The sequence below is a fragment of the Cicer arietinum genome, chromosome 5 (genome assembly GCF_000331145.2).
Source record: "Cicer arietinum cultivar CDC Frontier isolate Library 1 chromosome 5, Cicar.CDCFrontier_v2.0, whole genome shotgun sequence".
NCBI lineage: Eukaryota > Viridiplantae > Streptophyta > Magnoliopsida > Fabales > Fabaceae > Cicer > Cicer arietinum.
The window spans coordinates 42,621,431-42,646,077 of record NC_021164.2 but is presented as its reverse complement, the minus strand read 5'-3'; the positions used below and the strand labels follow the sequence as shown (position 1 = coordinate 42,646,077).

The window sequence follows — 24,647 nt, the reverse complement described above, 5'->3', positions numbered from 1 at the left end:
AGGGACATGAACGCTAAGACTTGATACCTTTTTTTTTATGTAATTATTTTTGAAAAACATGAGAAATATACTCCTCTCCAGAGTTAGTGCATAAAATCTTAATATTGATGTGAAATTGGTTTTCAACATAAGCCAAAAAATTCTTAAACATTGCGGAAAGTTCACCTTTAGAATGAAGAAAGTAAACCCAAATAAAACGACTAAAGTCTTCAATAAACGTCACAAAGTATTTATACATGGCATGAGATGAAATAAGAGACACACCCCAAACATCGCAATGAATATTTTCAAAGCATTTTTCGGCACAATGAGCATGGAGAAGAAAAGGAAGAGTTATGCTTTTGGGAAGTTTGCACACAGAACAATTAAAGGATGCATCAACAGTGATATTCTAGTTTCCTAAGGAACCATATTTTATTGAGTGACTCGAAACAACAAAATTTGGATGACTTAACTTATTATGCAAATCCACAAATTGATGGGGAACATCGGTACAAGCAAAAGAAAAACTAGAGGAATGAAATTGGAGCGGAAACAATCTGCCTACTTTAGGTCATTTCGCGATCACTTTCTCCAACACTTAATCCTACACAAAACAACCATTGTGAGAGATTATAACAATACAATTATTATCAACCAATTGCCCAATTGAAATTAAATTAGAAGCAAGTTGTGGTGACACAAATACATTGTTAAAGAAAAAATTGATATCACCAATAGCAGAAAAGGCAGCGTGCTACCATCAACTATCTAAATGTTTGAGTACCCTTGTAAGTGTTCAAGGGACTCAGTCATATGATTAGACTTATCAAGTTCAAGATGAAAATGTTTCGCAACATTATTCTGATTATAAATAGCCTTAAGGTGATCCGACATTTCTTTGGCAGTTGAGAATGTTAAAACAATAATGGGATCTGCAACAAGAATTAACCAACAAAACAGAAAACTAACAATTGCAAAACCAAAAATTGAAACGGAGAATGTTCTTCGTTTTCATTGAAAACGAATAACGTTCTTCACTAGAACTGAAACGGAGAATGTTCTTCACTTGTGCAGTTTTGAAAATAGTTTTTTAGTCAATGTAAAACGAAAATTAAAGAATGATAAGGCAAGAATAACAACAAGGTTTACGTGTTCAGCCTCAATTACTTGAGACCTACGTCACGGGAAATAAAGCAAGACAATTCACTATGCAGATTGTAATTTACAAGATTAAGACCTCATCAATTGTCATATCCTAGTATCTATGACTCTTGAGAATTCAGCAAATACTAGTTTTCTCTTACAATCTATTTTGTTTTTTATCTCTCTCTTATCTGATTTCTATGAGTCATTTTGACAATTGCATTTTCCTCTCTTATTTTTCTAGAAATGCAAAACAACGCATTTACAATTATCTATATTGTTTAAAGGCACATTAGCTACCTAACTATAACTAACTTTGTCATAACCAAATTGGTCAAATTCAGTTATAACCAACACTATAGCATAACTAACTCTAGTTATTTGATTTGAGACATATCTTCACAATTCTCCACCTTGACTCAATATCATAATAATTCATTCATTGCATTTGCTACCATGCCACAACTTTACTCTTTGCATAAACCATCCAAGCAAGTTTTGAACTTAGTTTGTGAAAGTGATCTGGTGAAGGCATCAACATGATTCTCCTCGGTTGCAATCATTTTGCACTTCACCTTGCTTTGAACCTTACCTTCACTTGTCCTTGAATGCCTTCCTTTCTCTTGAACACCCATTTTGATCCAATTAACCTTCTGTCCATGTTTGGTTCCTTTCTAATGCCTACATCTTTTCATTCATAGTTGTCATCCAAGCTTCTTTGTCTTTACAATTAATAGTTTCCTTGTATTTGCTTGGTTCATGTCTTTTAATATCTTCAGCAGCACTTAAAACATAAAAAATTAAATATGGTTGACCATATCTGATTGGAGGCTTGATAACCCTTCTTTCTATATCCCTTACCGAGTTGTAATTGGCCAAATCTGGTTCTGTTACTGCATTATCATCAAGTGATGTATCAAGTATGTCTTCATAATTAATCTCTGGATCTTCAAGTGACTCCACCTCAATCGAACACTCTCAGTATTGCTGTTTGAAGCACTCTCTTGCTAATGTTCTTCGTTTCTGCAGAACTGAAATGGAGAATGTTCTCTATTTCTGCAGAACTGATATGAAGAATGATCTTTGTCAATCATGGCCATTCTTGTTTCATCAAACACTACATCTCTTGATATGGTACACTTAGGCACACCTTGGTCAATTCTCCACAACTTGTAACCTTTTATTCTTTTAGGATATCCAATAAAAACACACCTGATTGCTCTAGGATCCAATTTATCTTGTCTTGAGTGAAAAAATGCTAAGGAGCCAAATACTTTAAGATTTGAGTAGTCAGCTGACTTGCCATTCAACATCTCAATTGGTGTCTTAAATCCAATAGCTGATGAAGGGCATCTATTGATCAGGTATAATGTTGTAACTGCAACTTCTCCCCATAATGTTTTAGGTAGACCTGCACTCAAGATCATACATCTGATCCTTTTCAAGATTGTTCTGTACATCCTTTCAGCAATGCCATTTTGTTAAGGGGTGCCTGCAACTGTTCTATGTCTTTGAATATCTAAGTCCCTGCAATAATTTTTAAACTCCTCTAAAAGATGCCCCACGCCATTGTCAGTTCTTAAACCTTTCAACTTATATTCCTTTTGAGTTTCAATTTGTATATGCCATTCTTTAAATTTCATAAAAGTGTCACTTTTTTTAATAACATAAATCTATACTTTCCTAGAATAATCATCAATGATGGTTAGTAAATAAAAACAACCAGCAAGAGTCTTTGTCCTTAAAGGATCCCACAAATCAGAATGAGCATATTCAAAAGGTCTAAAGGTGTTGCGTTGGCCAACACAAAAACTGGTCCTCTTAGACTTTTCTAGAATACAATGATCACAAAATTCCAATTTTACAATTTTGTCACCATTTAGAAAATTCTGTTTTGATAACTCAATTAAACATTTTTCACTTACATGTCCTAACCTCGTATATCATATTCTAGTAGATGAATGCAAACTAGAGCTAGCAACTGAAGCTTTTAATGCCTTTAGCAATGATATCATCTTTATTAATAATAGTCATGATACCATTCTTTATGTTTGTGGAATATCCTAATATGTCAAACAAGCCAACAAAAATTAAATTTCTTTTTAATTCAGGTATGTACCTTACATCCTTCAACATTACCTCCTTGCCATTGAACATTATGAATCTGATTGTTCCTTTGCCTTGTACCTTACATGATTTGTTGATGTCAAGCAAAACGACTCCACCATCACAAAGATCTATTGATTCAAAATAATGATTTCTTGGACGCATGTAGAAAGTACATCCTGGTTCTAATACCGAGTTCTTTTCATCTTCAGAATTTGAAATAATCAAGGCCTCTGCAGATTCATAACCAGCATCAACAAGTGCAACATTTCTAGAATCACGAGAGTTTCTTGATTCATTTCTTTCTAGGCAATCTTTCTTGAGATGTCCCTTCTTGTGAAAATGAAAGCATTTATACTTCCCTTCATATTTGGATCTTGAATTGGACCTATGCTTATTACCATTTGATCATTTCTTGTCAGTTCTTCTTCTGGTAACATTCAGACTTTCAACATGATTATCATATATTCTTGACATTGTGCCTTTTATAGTTTTTCTTTGTCCGGATAGATGTATGAACTTCTTCAAGAGTAATTGTCTGTTCTCTTCCAGACATGATAGCATCCTTGAAGTGTTCATATGAACTTGGCAATGCATTAAGCAGTATTATAGCTTTGTGTTCATCATCTAACTTGACTTCTTAATTTTCTAAATCATCAAGAATCTTATTAAAATCAACAATCTGTACTGTAACAGGTTTTTCTTCCTTTTCATGAGTAGTCATTGTTGCAGGAAGAGCTGATTCACCCTTCAACGCATTCACCAAACAATGTTGTACCAGAACAACATGAATCTTTATCATCCACATACCAAAGTCATTTGATCCATTGAACTTTTCAATATCAAACTTTGTGGTTCCATCTATTGTTGCTCCCTTTCCACATACGACGCCAATTGTTAAAAAAAATAAAGAGATCTGCAACAAGAATTAACCAACAAAACAAAAAACTAACAATTGCAAAATCAAAAATTAAAACGAAGAATGTTCGTTTTTACTGAAAATAGAGAACGTTCTTCACCAGAATTGAAACGGAGAATGTTCTCTGTTTGTGCAGTTTTGAAAACAATTTTTCAATCAATGTAAAACCAAAATTAAAGAACGATAAGGCAAGAATAACACCAAAGTATACATGTTCAGCCTCAATTACTTGAAACCTACGTCACAGGCATGAAAACAAGACAATTCACTATGCAGATTTGAATTTATAAGATTAAGGTCTCATCAATTGTAATATCGTAGTATCTATGACTGTTGAGAATTCAACAATACTAGCTTTCTTTTACAATCTCTTTTTTATCTCTCTTCGTTAATCTCTATTCTTTAATTTCTATGAATCCTTTTGACAATTGCATTTTTCTCTTTTGTTTTGCAAGCAATGCAACACAGTGCATTTACAATTATTTATAGTGTTTAAAGGCACATTAGCTTAACTAACTATAACAAAATTGACCAAATTGTTTGTAGTGTCATAACCAAATTGACCAAATTCAGTTATAACCAACAATCCTTTCCCTTTCACATACATTTGAAACTGGAATGCCCAGATAACATAAAGCAAGAAACGAACACGAAAAAAAAACTAGGAATTGGATAAACAAGACACGAAGAGCAATGAAGAAACAAAAAGCGGGGAGAAACGAACACGAGGAAGAACGACCTTGAGCAGCGAAGGACCAAAACAAGAGCAACCAAAGTGGTGTGGCTGAATAAATCCTAAGATCAACCAAGAAGTCACATGTTTGATCGAAAACCTGCTGATACCATGTAAAATTTATATTTTGTTGCTTTTCATTAATGACACTCATTAATCATTATACAAATATTCTAACTCCTATACAATAAAGTACAATAAAGTACAGTTTTGATTCTTAGCATATACATATATATATATATCAAAATCATAGTAATGACAAAATCACAACATTAATTAGGAATCGTAAAATTTCGTTATTGATACTTCACACATCTTATGTGTTGTTATAATAATTTAAAAATTAAAAATATATTAATCATAAGCATTCTTTTATCATTGTTTACAAAATCAATTTCTCAAATAAATGAAAATATTTCTCTCTATTTCCCTCTCTTCCACTCTCCCCAAAGCACTCCCTTTCGCTCCCCTTCAAACTCCAAAAGAGGGTATATCAATATACATCACACATTCTCAGAAATGGCATTTTAATTTTGTATATGGCTCCATTTGTGTGTTTGATTCATTCAATGTCTTACTTTCATGGATTGTAACACAATAAATGTATACTTAAATTGAATTGCACAAGCTAAAAAAAATTTCACATGCTATATATTCTTGAGCACCTTGGAGAAAAAAGTCTCTAGCTCCACCATAAGATTCACAACTTCCCCCATCTTGAAATACCATGGGGCTTGTGCTTTCTGTTTCACTGTTTTTTCTACTACATGCTATATTGTCTTCTCTTTCTTCACCAATCTTTGTGCCTAATTTGTTTTCATCTTGTAGTTCCTCTTCAACTTTTGAGCTTGCTACATATGAATCGCGGCATTCTTCATTTGATTTTTCTGATGAAGAAGAGTCTTCAATTACATAAATTTCATTGCTATCAACTACAAATGGCATTACAGAGACAACCTGCAATATATAAAGCCACATTTTATAAGTAAAACTATGTTTCATTAACAATTTACTCAAATCGACTTTTGTATTAGATGATATGATATGATGTAGTTCAAATCGACAATGTACTCAATTTACTCAATTTATCAGTTCTAAATTGCAGTTCATAAGCAATATAAAGTTTTTACAGGCCTCTGCAATGGTATCACAACCGCAATTGCGGTCACATTTGTCTGCATGTTTAGTACTAGGCTCGTAGTGTAACCGCAATTGAAACTACAATTTAAAACCATGATGAAGCCTTAAATAGGACATGATCAAGCAATATACAGTGTTTTTAGCTGTTTTATGATGTCTACATGAAATTTTGGATTGTTTCTTGATAAATATGAGATATACTGCTTAACTTGATTTTGAGAATATACATAATATATTCATCCTTATAATTTATAAAATATCTTTATATCACCACAAAGACAACAAGAATTATTGGCTTTGGAGTGACATAAATGTTTACTATAATGTATCTCAATAACATAATCACTACGTTCAGAAGTAACTTTTTTTGGTTGTATCTGACCAGAAATGTTGAGATTTTTTAATATTATAGTGCTCTACCATAACTTGCTATTAAGATTTAATCAACTATTACTTACTAACTAAATGATCTCCGTTATACAAAGTTGGACCTGAATTTTCTACCACTATTGTATGGTGCAACAACTTTAAGGATAATTAGATTTAAAGTGATAAATTTTTTCCCTCTAAATCTAATTGTTCTCACATAGCACTATTAAGCAGTTGTAGATGACCCAAACACGTTATTATAAATAATCTCCTGAATTATAAATAATCTCCTGAATGACTTATCTTACCATATTCATGGTAAACCTTTCCTTGGGATTCTTTCTGAGACACTTTTCTGTTACTAGGACTAATGAAGCAAGTTCTTCTTCATCATAGGAACTGCTGATTTTGGGATCCACCAACTGTAGGTACTTTCTTCCACCAAGAAGTGGCCTTGCCTGAAGAATTTTGTGCAAAACATATATCCAATGAAATCAGTAAAATATAACAGCCAGGTTCCTATCTTCAGTGGATGTGGTAGCATGTAGAATTATTAGAACAAGTACACTAATATACGATTCTAATACCAAAGTTAATCTTTAATATGGTTAGACTATTTTATTTATACATAAAAGTGAAACATATAGAATAAGTAAATAAATTCATGGTTCTTACCCATTCAACAAGACATTTATGTCCTGGTATTTGATCTGAAATCAAACAGCCAGCAATCAACTCTAAAAGAATGACACCAAAAGAGTACACATCTCCCTTTGTTGATAGTTTTCCACAATCCCAACACTCTGGTGCAGTGTATCCACAATTCCTAACACATTTATCTTCGTGGCTATTCTTCAATTCACTTCTTTCTTTTCTAAACATAAAATCTCCAACCTAAAGGATGATATACATTGCAATAAGAAGCAAATTGTTTTTATTAGATAACATAAAAAATTAAAAAAAGTTTCAAGAAAGAAGCCTCTTCTTTTTTTTTTTTTTTTTGGAAAATAGAAAAAAGCCTCTTCATATTGAAAGTTAGGATAATATAAAATGATTTTTGAAGGTTCAAGAAAGTACCAATGGTTTAAAGTCATGATTTAGAAGAATGTTACTTGGTTTTACTCTTCCATGTATTATGTTGTTCTCATGTAAATACTTCAGACCTCTGGATAAACCTATTGCTATTTTCACCCTTTCTCTCCAATTCAATGACCTACCATTTTTTCCTGCATGATTCAGAAAATTCCTTTCGTGTGAACTTACATTTCTTAACTAAAAGTGCACCTCAATTAGCTTATCAGCTATAAGCTATAAGCTGCCAACTATCAACTAATTCATCAGCTATCAGCTAATTTTTACCAAACAGAGCTTTAAATGATTGTTAGAGCCTGTGGTGCCAATCTAGTTACGACCACTGACTCTATCGTAATGTTTTTGCACATTAATTTTGCTTAAAAGATTTACAGGCTCATACCTCATTTATAATACACAAGCTCTGAGTTTAACATTAATAGATTTATACTTACTTGATAAGTATTGGTCAAGGGAACCGTTGCATGCGTACTCATATACAACCAGCAATTGATTTTCTCGTATACACGAACCGAGAAGCATGATCATGTTTTCATGTCTAGCATTTGCGAGCAACTGGACTTCTGTCATAAACATCTTCTCTTCCTGCAAGCTTGTGACTTGAATTTTCTTAATAGCTATTTTCACCTTATTATCAAGCTGACCTCTAAATGCAGGTCCATATTCACCTTCAGATAGTGAATACTTTATTGAAAATCCTTCTGTAGCATCTTCAAGTTCTTCCCATGTAAATTTCCTTTGTGATCTGTTATTTGGACGCCTACTTTTGCAGATTGAGCATACAGAAGACTTTAAATTCTCCAAAATGGTTTTTCCTTGATTCTGATTCAAGAAAATCCCATTCTTTTCTAAGTGGATGGTTTCTTTATAATGTTGATGATTTTCCTCGATCTGTTGATCCGGGTTTATCTGGTCAATCATGTCATTGCTTGTAATTGAAGTTCTGAAGCTTATCTCTGCTTTGTATCTGTTTCTGTCAATCTGTTCTTGTTCTCTGGGTACCAGTTCGGCCATCATTTCACCTATCATTTGGTTATTGTTTAAGTCCTTCCCACCTCCTCAAGGAAAAGGAATAATAAAGAAGCAAAGTTAGCAGAAATTGAACCTAAAAAGTATTTAATGTACCTTGTGAACTAGTCTTAGGCATAGACAATTCATCGTTTGGTGAATATGAGTTTTTTGGAGATTCTTCTTCAACGACACAACATTCATCTGATTCTGCTATTCCTTGTAATGCAGATACAACCTGAAATAACCCGAATAGCCATTATATGTAACTTTTAAATGATACGTAATTTATAAAAGTTTACATCTATTCCTATGAGCCAATGAAATGTGCAAGACTATGTTCCTTTCTACATTTGTTTACCTCTTGAACTAGATAGGACTTTTTTTATTTGCTACCACTGTTTCTTTTCACAATTAATTACCTTGAAAACTGTATAATCCTTTTGCAGTAAGTTCATTTAACCACCTTCAATAAAAGTTAAATACTTTTTCACAATGTAATTTCCATTTTAAGCTTCTATATCACGCATGTTTGTGCCATATAATTTTATTATGTGACATGCTTTGTAGCACCAACACTTCTGATCAAAGTGTGTCTCGGTGTCCGACAAACGTCATTATTAGACACCAACAAGACATGACACATGAACTACATTCAATTAATTAATTTTCTCAAATTATTATTGGTGTTGACATGTAAGTGTTAGTTTCATGTTCAGTGTTCGTGTCAGTATTCGTGCTTCATAGGTGAGATGTATAATTTTTTCTAAGTGAATGAACTGGTATATAGTTTGCATATAAAATAATGGCTAATTAGAGTAGTTAAGAGTTAGTTAGTTAGTTAGTTACTAATTGTCAAAATCCATTCCTATTTAATATCCCTCAAGTATAGGGATTCCGTTGAATAGGAGTACTAGTAGGGATTTAGCTATATATGAGTACTAATAGGGATTTAGTTATATATGAGTACTAATAGGAATTAGTTGTTTAGGAATCTAGTGTGTATATATATATATATATATATATATATGATGTACTGTCAAAATATTTTTAATTCAATAAATATAATTTTACTTTAATCCTTGAGATGGTATCAGAGCTCTCGATCTTTGAGAGCCTTGCTTCCGCATAAATTTGTCGCCTTCATTGTGGTTTCCTTTTTCCTGAAACCTTAGTCACCTTCGTTGTGGCCCTTACTTCCACATAAGCTTACCGCCTTCATCGCAGTTTCTATTTTCCTGAAACCTTAGCCACCTTCATTGTGGCCTTTTTGCTGCCTTCATTGCAGCAACTTGAGATTTCTTTTTGGCCTACTCACTGCCATAGTGTGTTCAATACTCACGTCGTTACTGAGCACTTTTGTTTGTGGTTCATTTGAAGCTCACACGGTTTTCGCTCGGGCTTTTCTGTTGCGGCATTATAACACTTACATTTTGTGGATATTTTTTTTTACGTTTGAAGTTTGTTTTGTTTGATAGATCAATCTTTCGCCTCTAATATCGTTTGACTGTTGATTTTACGAATATGGCCTGACTCAATGAAGATGAAATAAAGAAGATTAGATCACTTCTTAGTAAGTTGGAGAAACCGACATATACTAGTTCTCTAGTATATACAAGTACATTTCCTCTTAGTAAGTTTCAATTTTCTTTTAGACTTGTTGAAGTTGTGGGATTTTAGAGAAAAGGAGGAGAGAAAATAATAAGGGTTTAAATATTATTGATAATAGCTTAATGCTGATTTGATTACAAAAGACTCAATACTAATCTCTATTTATAGAGAAACATAGACTCAATCATAAATAAGGAATAAATCATAATAATAATGAGAGATACTCTAAGATATCTCTATGATTATAAATTGATCCTAGGGAATAATTCAAGATACTCTAATATAATATAATGGATATTATAAGATATTTTCTAATATTCTAACAAGACTTAATGCTTCAGATACAACCTATAACCAATGTTGGATACTGGATTCTGGAGCCATTGACCACATGACACTCTTACCTACACACTTCTCCATTTATTCACCTTGCTCTAGCAACAATAAAATATCCACAACACACTCTTACCTACACACTTCTCCACTTATTCACCTTGCCCTAGAAAAAAGAAAATATCCACAATAGATGGTACCCTTCTAACTGCAGCAGGTCAAGGAGATGTCCAAATAAACTCATCCATAACTCTAAGAAATGTCCTTCATATTCCTAAATTTTCCACATCTTAATTTTCAAACAAAAATTAACACAAGAGCTATTATTTAATGTCTTTTATAAAAAATCTTGTGTCTTTCAGGACAAGAATTCAGGGAGGACAATTGATAATGCTAGAGAGAGGAATGGTCTATATTACTTAGATAATCAAAATCTTTCTCCAAATGTACTCAACAATACCAATTCCTTTTGTTCTAAATCAATAAAGACCAACAGGAACAATGTCATTTTATACCAGTTCCGCCTAGGTCATCCTTTATTTAGAGTTATAAAACAGTTGTTTCCTTCTCTCTTCAAAAAATTAGAGGTAGAAAGTCTTCACTGTGAGGTGTGTGAGCTTGCTAAACACAAACGTGTACCTTTTCCAAGTAGTAACCAAATGAGTATTTCTCCCTTCTATTTAGTTCATACTGATGTGTGGGGTCCCTCTAATGTTCCAAATATATCAGGAGTTCGTTAGTTTGTAACCTTCATTGATGACTGTACTCGGGTTTACTTGCTAAAAAAAAATCTGAAGTCAATTACGTGTTTGTACACTTCTTCTCCATGATAAAAAATCAATTCGGATTGAGTATTAAGAGGATTAGATCTGAAATGCCAACGATTACTTTAATCATGGGCTTAATTCTTTTTGTCAAAAAGAGGCATTATTCATGAGTCCTCATGTGTTAAAACACCCCAATAAAATGGGATTGCTGATAGGAAAAATGGCCACTTGTTAGATCAAACTCGAACGATGTCATTTCAAAATAATGTTCCCAAGAAATTTTGGGGAGAGGCAGTTTTAATTGCATCGTATCTTATAAATCGATTACCTTCTAGAGTTCTTGCCTTTAAAACTCCCATGGAGTCCCTGTACTCATTCTACTCTAATGTGTCCACCAGTAGTAATCTTACTCCCATAATATTTGGGTGTGCGTCGTTTGTCCATATCCATAGTGATAGTAGAGGGAAACTTGATCCTAGAGCCTTAAAATGTGTCTTTATCGGGTACTCTTCCATCCAAAACGACTACAAATGTTATCATCCACCATCCCAAAAAAAATTTGTCTCCCGAAATATCACTTTCCATGAACAAGAAAGTTTCTTTGGTCAAACCCATCTTCAGCGGGAGAATACTAGTAAAGAAGATGAGTCTCTTCTACTTCCTGGGTTGACTCTTGAACCATAAGTTGAGACTGAAATTGATTTTGAAAAAGATATAATTGACAATGTTGAGACTGAAATTGATTCTGAGGAAGATGGAAATGATGACATTAATGTAAGAAATGGAAAGAATCTAATATATACAAGAAAAACAAAGGTCATTCCTGAATCTATTCACATCCTAGAGTCTAATCCGACTTGACATGAGGTAACTTATCTTGATGCTTCAAATTCTAGTGAAAAGAAACCTGTAGGATGCAAGTGGGTATACACTATAAAGTACAAGGTTGATGGATCTATTGAGATGTACAAGGTAAGGTTGGTAGCTAAAGGATTTACTCAAACATATAAAGTGGATTACTTGGAAACATTTGCTCCGGTTTCAAAAATGAACACCTTCCGAGTGATATTATCTCTAGCAGCTAATTACAGTTGGAACTTGCACCAATTTGATGTAAAAAATGTCTTCCTCCATGGAGATATAGAAGAAGATATTTATATGGACTTACCCCTTAGATATAGTGATCATATTGCTGCCAACACCGTTTGTAAGCTAAAGAATGCTCTATATGGGCTTAAACAATCACCACGAGCGTGGTTTGGAAGGTTTGCTAGAGTTATAGTGACTGGTGATGATGAAAAGGAGCAACAATTTTTAGGACAACACTCAGCCAAAGAATTTGAGATTAAAACCATAGGAAATTGAAGTATTTCTTGGGAATTGAAGTGGTTCACTTTAAGAAAAGGGTTTTCATATCCCAACAAAAATATGTCACAGATCTTCTGCAGGAAACAGGCAAGGCAGCATGCAAACCAACGAGTACACCAATCGATTCAAATTTAAAGTTGGGAAATGCAGAAGAAGACATTGCAATTGACAAGGAAATGTACCAAAGATTTGTTTGAAGACTCATATATCTGTCACATACTAGACCTGATATTGTCTTTGGTATAAGCCTCGTCAGTCAATTCATGCACCAAACAAAGGAGATACACTTGCAAGCTGCACTCAGAATCGTGCAATATTTGAAAGGAACCCTAGGAAGAGGAATTTTGTTCAGACAAAATGAAAATGTGGGTCTTGAAACATATACTGATGCTGACTATGCAGGGTCAATTATAGATAGAAGGTCAACCACGGGATATTGCACATTTCCATGTGGGAATCTTGTGACTTGGAAGAGTAAGAAACAAAGTGTGGTATCCAGATCCAGTGCTGAAGCAGAATTTAGAGCAATGGCACAAGGAATATGTGAATTACTGTAGTTGAAGATCATTTTGGAGGATCTAAAGATAAAGTGAGATGAACCAATGAAACTCTATTGTGATAATAAATCTGCTATTAGCATAGCACATAATCCAGTGCAACATGATAGAACCAAGCATATTGAAGTTGATAGACATTTCATCAAAGAAAAACTCGATAGTAGCCTAACTTACACTCCATATGTCTCCTCTAAAGGCAACCTTGCAGATCTTCTAACTAAAGGGCTAAACAACAGCAACTTTGAAAGAATTGTATCCATGTTGGAAATGGAGAACATCTATTCACCAACTTGAGGGGGAGTGTCAAAATCTGTTTCTGTTTAATATCCCTCAAGTATAGGGATTCAGTTGAATAGGAGTACTAGTAAGGATTTAGTTATATATGAGTATTAATAGGGATTTTGTTATATATGAGTATTAATAAGATTTGGTTGTTTAGTAATCTAGTATATATATATCTGATGTATTGCCATCATATATTCAATTCGATAAATATAATTTTACTCTAATTCTTGAAACAAATAATTAGTTAGTTAGCTATGAGGTTGTTAGGCCTATTGGTTATGACATTTCTTTGAATACTGTAAAGTTTGTCGAATAGAGTTGTGACTCTATTGTGAAGGGAAATATAAATATCATGTAGACTTACCATGTTCATTGTATATCTTTCCTTAGGATTCTTTTTGAGACATTTTTCTGTTACTTGGACCAACCATAGTAGCTGTTCTTCTTCACAGGAATTACTGATTTTTGGATCCATTAACTGATGATACTTCTTTCCTCCCAGTAGTGGCCTTGCCTAGAAATGGAAAAGAATACAAACACAGAACTTGGTATGATGCAGATAAGCAAAAAGAAAAAAATATACTGTAAACACCAAATTTCCCAAACTAAATAATGAGTAGTATGTGCAATTAATGTTATATGAGGCTCTATAGCCCTAAATCCAATATTTTTCTGTAATACGTTTTTTAGTACAAAATATTGTCAAATAACGACTATAGAGACAACCCTGTTGCATAGAAGAATTTGAATTAACTGCTATTTTCTGTGATTGACAACCCTAAATTATATAATGTAATAGCTTTCAGTTTTCTATAAATACATGTAAATTTTTTGTTATAGATTCTGAACCAATACCTATCAATATGACAATGAGAAGGACATAAGATTTCTCTACAATAGAACTTGCAAGCTACTACACAGTCATAAATTACTTTTACTATTCATGTATATTTTATGTTTTAATGTGTAGCAATTTTGGTGAAATTACATGATCAATGCAAAATGTGTTTCTTGCTGATTACATTTTGTATACACAGTAAGTGAGATGAGAAGGAACATTTGTTTCAGATATCCAAAGACTCCTTCCTATAGGAAAACATACAATTTTTTTGGAATAGTCAATATCAGGATAACAGTATTGTTAGTAGATCGAACCGGAACCTTCCTTGTTAATCCACTCTCTAACTCTCTCAATGTAGCCACCAACCCGACCTTATATGTACGTTATTCATTTGCATAGTACTGATATATGAAATTTTTAACATATTGTCTCTTACCCATCCAACAAGGCTTTTGCCTCCCGGTAATTTATCCGTTGCCCTCCGGCCAGTGATAAGTTCTAAAAGAACAACTCCAAAGGAATACACATCTGTCTTAGTTGATAGTTTCCCGTTCTCCAGATACTCAGGTGCTGTATAACCAAAATCTCTTGCACTTTTATCTTTGTAGGACTTCATTGGCTCAAGTTTCACTTTTCCTAAGCCAAAATCTCCAATCTAAAGAAATAAACAGATAAAAGTACAAATTTATTTTCTCAAGATAACATAACTTAAAGAAAACTAAATCAAGGTTCAACAAGTACCAGTGGTTCAAAGTCATGTGTTAGAAGGATGTTACTTGCTTTTATACTTCCATGAATTATGTTATTCCCATGTAGGTACTTTAAACCTCTAGCAGTACCTACTGATACTTTCACCCTTTCCATCCATGTCAATGACTGGAAATTTCCCTCTGCATAATAATGTTTTAAAGTTCATTACTTAGCTATGACGCACTGACACAAACACAAACACAAACACAAACACAAACACCGGACACGACACTTATACAAACATGTTGACACTCTGACAATAATTTAAGAAATAGAAGTAATTGAATTTATGTCAAGGTCATATCAGTGTCGGACACTGCCATGTGTCAGACACCGAAAATACCTTCGATCAAAAATTTCGGTGATACATAATTAATTAGCAAACTCATGCAAGTTCAAAGCATAAGATTCTTAGATTTCATTTGTAGATAAAAGAAGTAACACAATATATTAATCCTTACTTGATAGGTAATGGTCAAGAGAACCATTGCATACATGTTCATAAACAATCATCAATTGACTTTTATCTGTACATAACCCCAATAGCATGACCACATTTTTGTGTTTAACATTGGTGAATAACTGGACTTCTGACTTGAATATCTTCTCTTCTTGAGATCTAGCAATTTGATATTTCTTAACAACTATTTTCACCTTACTCTCTAGCATGCCTTTGAAAGTAGGCCCATCTTCTTTTTCTGACAAAGAGTTCTCAGCTGAAAAACCTTGAGTAGCTTCTAGAAGTTCATCATAAGTAAAGTCTTTCATCCTCACAACTTTCGGTCGTTTACTTTTGCAAATAGAGCATGCGGAGGATTTTGGGTTCACTAAAATGATTTTGTCTTGATGTTCATCATGTAAATTCTCATAGAAGCTACTCTGCCGTTGTGTTTTATCATTGATCAGGTTTGTTTGAACAATCATTCCACAAATAGGTGCCGGTATTAAACCTCTTTTCACTTGAGCAAAGCTCTTCTCCTCTTCTTGATCATGACCAATCACGTGTTCATTAATTTGCCTCAATATATCGGAGTTTTGCTGGTCTATCATGTAAAAATGATTGTTTTCAACTTTTATTGTTTCCTTCTCAAAGGAGACGCTCTCCGTCCGCTCCTCTTTCGGACTCTGGTGATCAGTTTCTTTTAGACCTACATTGTCTTTGCTACCTTGTGAATCACTTATGACTGATACAACAGGAGGAAAGTCCCCTTTCATGTAGCATTCTTTTCTGTTTGGTATGCTTTGTAATATATCTGAAGTTAAGTCTTCTGTAATGTGGCATTGTTCGCCATCTGCTATGCCTTGTAATGCAGAAACAGCCTGAAATTTCCCAAATGTATATACTTGTTATGTAAATGATATATAATATTTAGTGAACGACTAAAATTGTCCACCTAAATGTCTGAGGCGGTTATAAGCACAAGAACTTTTTTGTCTTTCGTCTCTAACAAAATCATTGAAAGTTGAATCACATTCACTGTATCATGAAATAAAAAATCACAATTTACACACAAATATTGTTTTTAAACAAAAGGAAATACCTCAACAATAAAGGGTATCCAACTTCTTTTTGTTCCAATGCATTGAACATGTAAAGCACTTGGGAGAGAAGGAGGGTAGGAGACATAGTGGATATAAGTTTTATATTTGGTTGAACTCATCCATAAAAAAAAGGGCTTAAGCGAGGGGTGCAACTTTTTATAATATTTTCAGACATGGGACTTGAGTTTTTCTCAATACACCCTCTCACAACCAGACACTATTGGACATGGTGGGTGGCCCGAATGGATAGATTTTGATACCATATTAGATTTCACTTAGTCTAACTAATCATTTCAAAACCGACTTATAAAGTGAAAGGTGTTCCTCTTTATAAGTCCTAATATCTCTTTCAATGTACAACTTGGGTTAATCCAACCTTTGGCATCATCACCACATCCACCTCTTAAAGACTTGCACCAGTGCCAATTAGGTTACAAGATGAGTTGGATAATATTTCAATCTATTAACTTTGCACACATACCTTACTTATAATTCAATCCCTTACTAAGTTAGGAGAATTTTGAACTAAAAGAGAAAAAGAAAATAAATTCCATTTGGCATGGATTCGAGCACCATTGATCATATGCTTTGGAGTTTCAAGAGTTTGATAACTTAGTCTAAAAGAATACTGAACGATGCAAAACAAAGAACACGAGACGTTTGACAAAGAAGTTCAGCCAAGTATGCCTATGTCAGAGTGGCTGTAGTTCCTTTGTATTTTAATGATTAATTAGGGTTTTACATAGTACAACTCATATTTAGATACTAAGGTCCAAATTTCAGCACCTACCTTCAATCTTATAATTAAATTTTCAGTACAAAGTAATATTTATGTTACATTGCTACAAGGAACAAACCAAGTGTGCTATACATGTAGACACCAGTAATAATTTGAGAAAATGAATTAATTGAATGTAATCAAGGTGTTATGTCGGACACCAGATCCGGGACATGTCTTTGATCATAAATATCAGTGCTACATGTCTCTCGTTTTTTTTTTCTTTCAGTTTGAACTATTTAAATCACATGTTATAACATTTGGGAATTTGGGACTTACCATGTTCATGGAAAATCTTTCTTTAGGCTTCTTTTTGAGACATTGTGCTGCTACTTTTACCAACCAGCGAAGTTGTTCTTCTTCATATGTGTTGCTTATTATAGGATCCACCAGTTCTGAGTACTTCTTTCCTCGTAGAAGAGGTTTGGCCTAAAAATAAAAAGAATATAAATTTAACTGATACTCATAAGCAACCAATAGTAGAATATGTATCATTAATCATAATTTAAATATAACATCCAGATAATCAATGTGTCAAAAAATGGAAACGTAAAGGGTAAAGAATTAAACATTTTTTTCTAAATACTCTTAGGCACAAATATAATTACACCCCCTTTAATTTCTAGTAACACTCCTCTAACACAAATCAAATGATTATGATTCCTAAATGTCCCTTTGTCTCATATTTCTTTTTTAGACAGGTATTTTTTAAACTTGTACGTAAAATTAAGTCAAGTAAGCTTACACAACTCAATTTAAGTATGTTTACGAAAACTCAATTCATGTAGATTATGAGTTTCTATATATTAAACAAACTGAGTTCAAGTATGTTTACACAGAACTTAGTTCAAGTACGTTTACATATACTCTACGTTTACGTAAACTCAATTTAAGTACACTTTCGTAACTCAGGTAAAGTACATTTACGAAAACTCAATTTAAGTATGTTTATACAAACTCAATTCAAGTACATTAACCCAAAAATTTAGTTCAAGTATACTTATGTAAGATTTGATGAGTTAAGGATAATTTGGTGAATTTGAAACTTGAAAGGTGTGTAACTTGGAATTTTGGGGTGAAACTAGAAATTTTCTTTTAGTAATTCAAATTTTTGTGAGATGTAGTAAGTAAAAGCTTTGTGATATGTGATGTGTTTCTTACCCATGCAACAAGTTTTTTGTCTCCTGATATTTTATCTGCTGCTTTGCGTCCTGTAATCAACTCTAAAATAACCACACCAAAAGAGTATACATCTGTTTTACTTGATACTTTCCCCTTATCCTCATACTCTGGTGCTATGTATTCAGAATTCCCTATGCTTTTATTATTCAAGGAATTCTTCGGTTCCAGATTTTTCCCAAGGTCAAAATCTCCAAGCTAAAGATATATTGTTCATCATTTGAAATAAGAGTCAGATAGTTCCATAAAATGACAAAATATATATTCATATTGAATATTATGTATGTTGAAAATAAGATCAGGATTTATGTATTTATTGTATAACATAATGTATATATATAAATAGAAATAGAATATTTATTTTTAATCTAAGGACCCTTATGGATTATTTTTCATGATTTTGATATTTAGTAATTTAGAGCCTGTCGTGTTTTTGAAATACATAGTTTTACTATTGTCTGTATCTTTTTTCCATATTTAATGTGGTATCAGAATCTATTGAAAAACAACCTTTATTACAGTTTTGATCCTCATATTTTCACCAATTTACAGAATCGGTCTTCCTATTTCGCAATCCAATAATTTTGGTCATTCCTTCAGTTTTTTAAATAAAATAAAATGATAATTGAATATATTTTAAATGATATGACATATGATAGACAATGCGGAATAATCATCATTTATGAAATTGGCATAAAACAATCCAAAAATTTCAGTTTTTGAAATTATTAATTTTTATAATTTAATTAATATATAAATAATTAATGCATCTAAACAGTTATATATCATAAAATTGTATGCCACATCATTTAAAATATGTCACATGATTATTTTTTTAATTTCAAAATTTAAGGGACCAAAACTATCAAATTTTAAAATAAATAAATCAATTTCGTGAATGAAAATAAAAAAATCAAAATTGCAATTATTCCTAATCTTATTTTCAACAAGACATATGGGAAAAATAGATAGTTAACATAGCTGTCAAGGTTCAAGTATGTACCAGTGGATTGAAGTCATGTGTTAGAAGAATATTACTTGGCTTTATATTGCCATGAATAATGTTATTGTCATGTAGGTACTTTAGACCTCTTGAGAGGCCTATTACTACTCTCACCCTTTCACTCCAGGTCAATGCTCTGCACCTTTCCCCTGCATAATGTAACAAGTGTTAGAGAAATGATATTTTCACATACAAAATTCAACATCAAATTAGATAATTAACGCAGTTTAAATATGTGGTTAATTATGTTCAGTAAATAGTTTATGAATATAACAAAGTGTCGCAATTCATTAACTCGGTAACCATCCACTTAACACAATTATTTATAATTTGGAAGGTCATTAACTACAATTTTCAAGTGTATATTTGAATTCAAATTGTGGTTAAGGAATATTATGTATATTTGTATATCTAAAAGTCGTGATCATTGACACTCAAAATTGTGCTTAATTATGTTCAGTGGAGAATGGTTAATGAACTGCGACACTTTATTATGATTAATAACCATCTACCAAACATAACGAACTACATATTTGAACTATGTTATTTATCCAAGTTGTTGTCGAATTTCATGTCAAAATAATGCAACTCTAAATCGAACTATTGATTTCTATATACACATTTATCAAAATTCTACATGTAATATTTAACCATATGTCTTACTTGATAGATACATGTCAAGGGAACCATTGCATGCAAACTCATATACAGTCAACATGAAACAATCTTGTGTAGATGAACCCAATAGCATGACCACATTGTTATGTCTAACTTTGAGGATTGTTTGAACTTCTGACTTCATTTTTTCCCTTACTTGAATATTTTTTATTTCATGCTGCTTAACAACTATTTTCACCTCTCCCTCCAATTTTCCTTTGAAAGTAGAAAATTGATTTCCACTTTCAGATAGACAGTTCTTCAATGAAAATCCATCTGTGGCTGATTCAAGCTCTTCATAACTGAATTCTTTTCGCCATTCGATATTGGGCCTTCTAGTTTTGCAGATAGAGCATATAGAACAACACATTGAGTTTTCCAAAATGGTTCTCTCTTGTTGTTCATCTAATATACCCTCATGAGAAATTATCATCTCATGATCTTTTGTTTCATCATTGTTAATCATCATTTCATCAATATGCTCTTGATCATGGCATTGCTTGTCTGTGATTTGGTTACTGTTTTTATCATTTTTATTACTGTTAGGAGTGAATGTTGAGCACCCTTCATCCTTATAGGGCATGCAATCTATCTGGCTTACCCCTTCTTCATTAACTGGACCTATCAATAGATTATTGTCAGTTGTAAAATTTGATGCTCAAGATCTGTCATAAATGGAACATTTTTATGTTTTTGTTCCCTAAACTTTACCTTTTTTTGTTTTTTAGTCCTTTAATTTTTTTTAATCTTGCAAAGTCTTTATTGTTTTCCCTAAGTTGCTGTAATATTTGTTCATATTGGAGTTCATATAAGAGGGATATTCATTTTAGTTCTTATGTAGTTTATATTAAAGAGACTAAAATCAAATGCTTAATATATTAGAGGATCAATTCCAAAATAAACAAATAATTTAGAGACTAAAATAAAACAATAAGAACCAAAAGTAAAAAATGGTATATTTACAAGCTATAAAGCATTGGCAGAAACACATACACCACACAGGATACTTATATTGACACATTGACAATGATAATAATTTAGTATCAGGGTCGTATGATACTAAATTAATATCACTGTCAACGTGTTAGTGTAAGTGTCGTGTTTTGTGTACGTGTTTGTGTCTGACTCATATCAGTGTCAGACACCGAACATGTCTTCAATCAGAAGTGTCAGTGCTACATAATTTACGAAGACTAAAGACAAAAACAACAAATAAGGGAAACTAAAAGCAAAAATTTGTATATTTGGAGTGAACAAAACATAATTAAACATTTAAAGTAATTAACAATTGAAACTGTAACACAAATTGTTATAAATGAGCTGAAATCTGAAAGTGTTTCATTACTCACTTTTGGGGACAAAACCAATGTTGGAAACATCTCCACATCCACATGTACTTTCTGGTAAACTTTCAGCATATGATTCATGGCTGTTACATTGTATTTCAACTGCAACATCTAGTGGTCCTCTTAGACGTACTATGTGAGTTTTACCCACCACTCTAGATACACCACAAGAAAGCTTCTGCAGGAATAACTCCTCATCTTTCTTCATTTGCCTATAAAAGAGGTGCATTATTTTATTAGCTTGAGATCTTCTTTATCATTAGAGATTTGGTACAACAAAAGTGTTTGGTTTTACATTTTTGCTTTTAAATAACTGTTGGAAAAAATGAAATCCCACATTGAAAAGATATAAAGTCCGTTAAATGTCGTCAAATCATTGTTAATGTTTCAAGACACTTTTAAATACTAGTTTACGGTGGACCATCGTAGTATCCGCCTCAAAATGTATATTTCAAGTTACATACATTCTACATTTATTTCAAACTCCTAATCCTAATATTCAACTACAATATAGCTAAGCTATACTCAAAAACAAATAACTATCACAAATGCAAGCAATGAATTTTACTTATCCAACAATGCATTATGTCATCTTTCTAACTGCATTCATTGATGCATGGAATTCAACATTTTATGGCCTTGCATTAGATTTAGATATATAATAAAACATCAAAGAGAAATTAGATTATCAGTTGATTTTGCCTAACCTGTCAAGTATCATCCAAGTTGCCTTTAGTTTTATGGCATTTTCTATAGCAACATTTTTCGGTGAAGATCCTGCAAACAACTGTACCTTAAATACCACCTGAAAATATTATGCAAAAATATATAAATTGTTTATCAGTAAAACATATAAGTTATAACACCACAAATAGTAATATTTTTCGCTGATGATTATCTTCTTTTAGGATGAAACAAATGAATGGTAGTATATTAATGGCATAACCAAGAGAACAGCTCACATTACATCGTTGATTGATTTTCATCCATTGCTACCTATTAGATGAAAATTGATCATGATACTATGTAACATTTTCTAGAGAGTTAAGTAATGAGCTTAATTTCTTTGTTTCTAATGTAATGTTAAAGATGCAAATTGTTGTGTGTGGAGAAATTGATTTTATCTTGTACATCGATGCTAAGAGTAATTTATAAACATTCACTCTTCTCAATCTACTAAGGTGTCTTTCAACGAAGGATAAAACTGTGAAGGTTTAGATAAGACCAAAGCAGACAATATCTCAAAAAAGTGTGCAAGAGAATCGTGGTAAGAACATTGGCACTAGAAGGAGGGTATAAGCCATGCACGGGAGCTGACAGACCCCTTAGCCTCGGCTGAGGGATATTGTTCTGACACACTCACAAAAGTCTCACATTGCTTTAGAATTTTTAGTTTATAAACTCTCACTCTTCTCAATTTACTGAGACGCCTTTTAACTAAAGACCCAAAATGGATAATACAAAAGATCAAAAGTCTAGTAGACTTGAGTTCATAAGACATGTTAATTTTGAAAGAAAAAAAAACTATAGTTTATTAATGGTGTCGATATTACCTCATTTGAGTCATACAATTTAGCAATCTTTGCAAGATCCTCATGATTCAGAAACTCTTCCTTCTTTCTTGCAAGTTCTTCCTCAATGATCCGCTGGTTTACTCCAGCCAGTGCTTTGTTGTCCAATTTGCTTTTGTAACCCACTATAAAGTAATTTGGTGGAAAGGTAAATAGAGGAAGTGATTGATTAGTGAAATGAATATATTGAAACACCAATGTCGAACACAACAGTAACACATTAACACCGATAATAAAAATCATTGAATGTAACTACTTGAGGTAGACACCAAAGTCACCATCGATCTGAAGTGTCGATGTTCCATATTCAAATTACAATGTTCTTCATCCTCAATTACTCAACACTTTCTTGTCTTGAGAAGATAATAATAATTTTTTTGAATTTTAAGAAAATCATAAGGTATCTTGTATTTATTTATCAAAATAAAAATCACTTATTTAAAAAACATCTATCTATCAAAACAGTTTCATATTTTAAGCAGTTTAGTTTTTTTTTTTTTAATTCTAATTTTTTTAAAGTGTATGCCACAAAATAATCCTAAAAGTGTTTATTTAAAAAGAAAAGCTGCTTAAAAACACCCTCCTTATTTTCAATTCCAGAGAAGAGTACTTACAAGGATTATAAACCTCATGCAGGATTGCAAATAGGGTGACCATATCTGTTGGCTTGAGTGATAAGCCATTTACAACCCAAGAAAATACTTTCAAATTTAGTTTAGATGCATCCTGCATCACCATCACATGCTGTGGTTCAATAGCCATGACTTATTCTGATTCAACCTCTTATTATCTAAACTCTTATGTGGTAAAATTTATAAGAGCCAGTAGCTTCACATAGCTTATTAATTACCAATGGAAAATTTTGTTAAGCAGAAGAACTTCATTAAGAGCATAGAGTCTCTAGTTATAAGGGAGGCATGTAGGTGACAATTAATTTGAATATACAAAGTGTGATGTAATATTGCATTTTAACATATGTCAAAGTTAACATTTCTTGTCCATATAAAGTATCCTATGTAAATGTTCCCCTTAAAAATAATGGTTGGATTGCACTTAATGTCACAGCTGATACTATGATGCTTTTGGAAAAATCTATGCTTCTTACTCCCTTGATATATTAACTCTCACGTTTAGAACATATTTGTTTATTTGATATTATTTGTTATTTTATAAGTATTAATTTCCTTTTTTTTTACCGATACAATTATCTATTTGGTAAATGATTTATCTTATTTAATTGTAATGTATTCGTGCTTTATTTTTTTTTTCATAAGATTATTTATCTTTCTAAATGTTTACAATTTAAACCTTTTATTTTTGTATATATATCCCACATAGATCTTTTATCTTTATAAATATTTACTGTTTAAATACGATCACGTCACTTTTAAAAAAAAAATTGACAAAAGTTGTAAATTTTTCTAAAGATAAGATTTATGTAAATAAAAAAATATAGTGAATATGTTACAACTATATAAGATAAAGAACTTTAGATATAATTTTACCTATATAATATATACATTATATGTCAATCCACCTTACTACTTCATTAATTACTATAGTAATA

The 24,647-nt window shown here is 32.3% G+C and overlaps 1 protein-coding gene across 2 annotated transcripts; it reads right to left on the bottom strand.

Annotated features, from left to right (window-relative positions):
* Nucleotides 1-5,226: 5,226 nt before the first annotated feature.
* Nucleotides 5,227-24,029, bottom strand: LOC101503205 (uncharacterized). 2 transcript variants are annotated; one of them, XM_012715446.3, is made up of 18 exons: nt 23,695-24,029; nt 23,063-23,205; nt 22,217-22,314; nt 21,513-21,721; nt 20,170-20,784; nt 19,507-19,655; nt 18,486-18,701; nt 17,604-17,753; nt 15,466-16,324; nt 14,996-15,144; nt 14,691-14,909; nt 13,778-13,927; nt 8,610-8,730; nt 7,919-8,506; nt 7,470-7,618; nt 7,068-7,286; nt 6,701-6,850; nt 5,227-5,840 (listed from the first exon to the last, which is right to left on the bottom strand). In XM_012715446.3, the coding sequence occupies exons 1-18, from the start codon at nt 23,840-23,842 to the stop codon at nt 5,493-5,495; spliced, it is 4,680 nt and encodes a 1,559-aa protein (XP_012570900.2). In that variant the 5' UTR covers nt 23,843-24,029; the 3' UTR covers nt 5,227-5,492. The 2 variants fall into 2 exon arrangements, with proteins under 2 accessions (XP_012570900.2, XP_073224336.1); XM_073368235.1 differs by lacking the exon at nt 20,170-20,784 and having other exon boundaries at nt 23,695-24,028.
* Nucleotides 24,030-24,647: the final 618 nt, after the last annotated feature.

Bases quoted from the DNA above. Each gene is read 5' to 3' on its own strand.
- LOC101503205 (XM_012715446.3), bottom strand. From the start codon at position 23,842: ATGGCTATTGAACCACAGCATGTGATGGTGATGCAGGATGCATCTAAA. The intron at 15,145-15,465 runs GTAAGGATTAAT...ATTATTATGCAG, and splicing joins TCTTGACCATTACCTATCAA to AGGGAAATTTCCAGTCATTG. The intron at 5,841-6,700 runs GTAAGATAAGTC...TATATATTGCAG, and splicing joins AAAGGTTTACCATGAATATG to GTTGTCTCTGTAATGCCATT.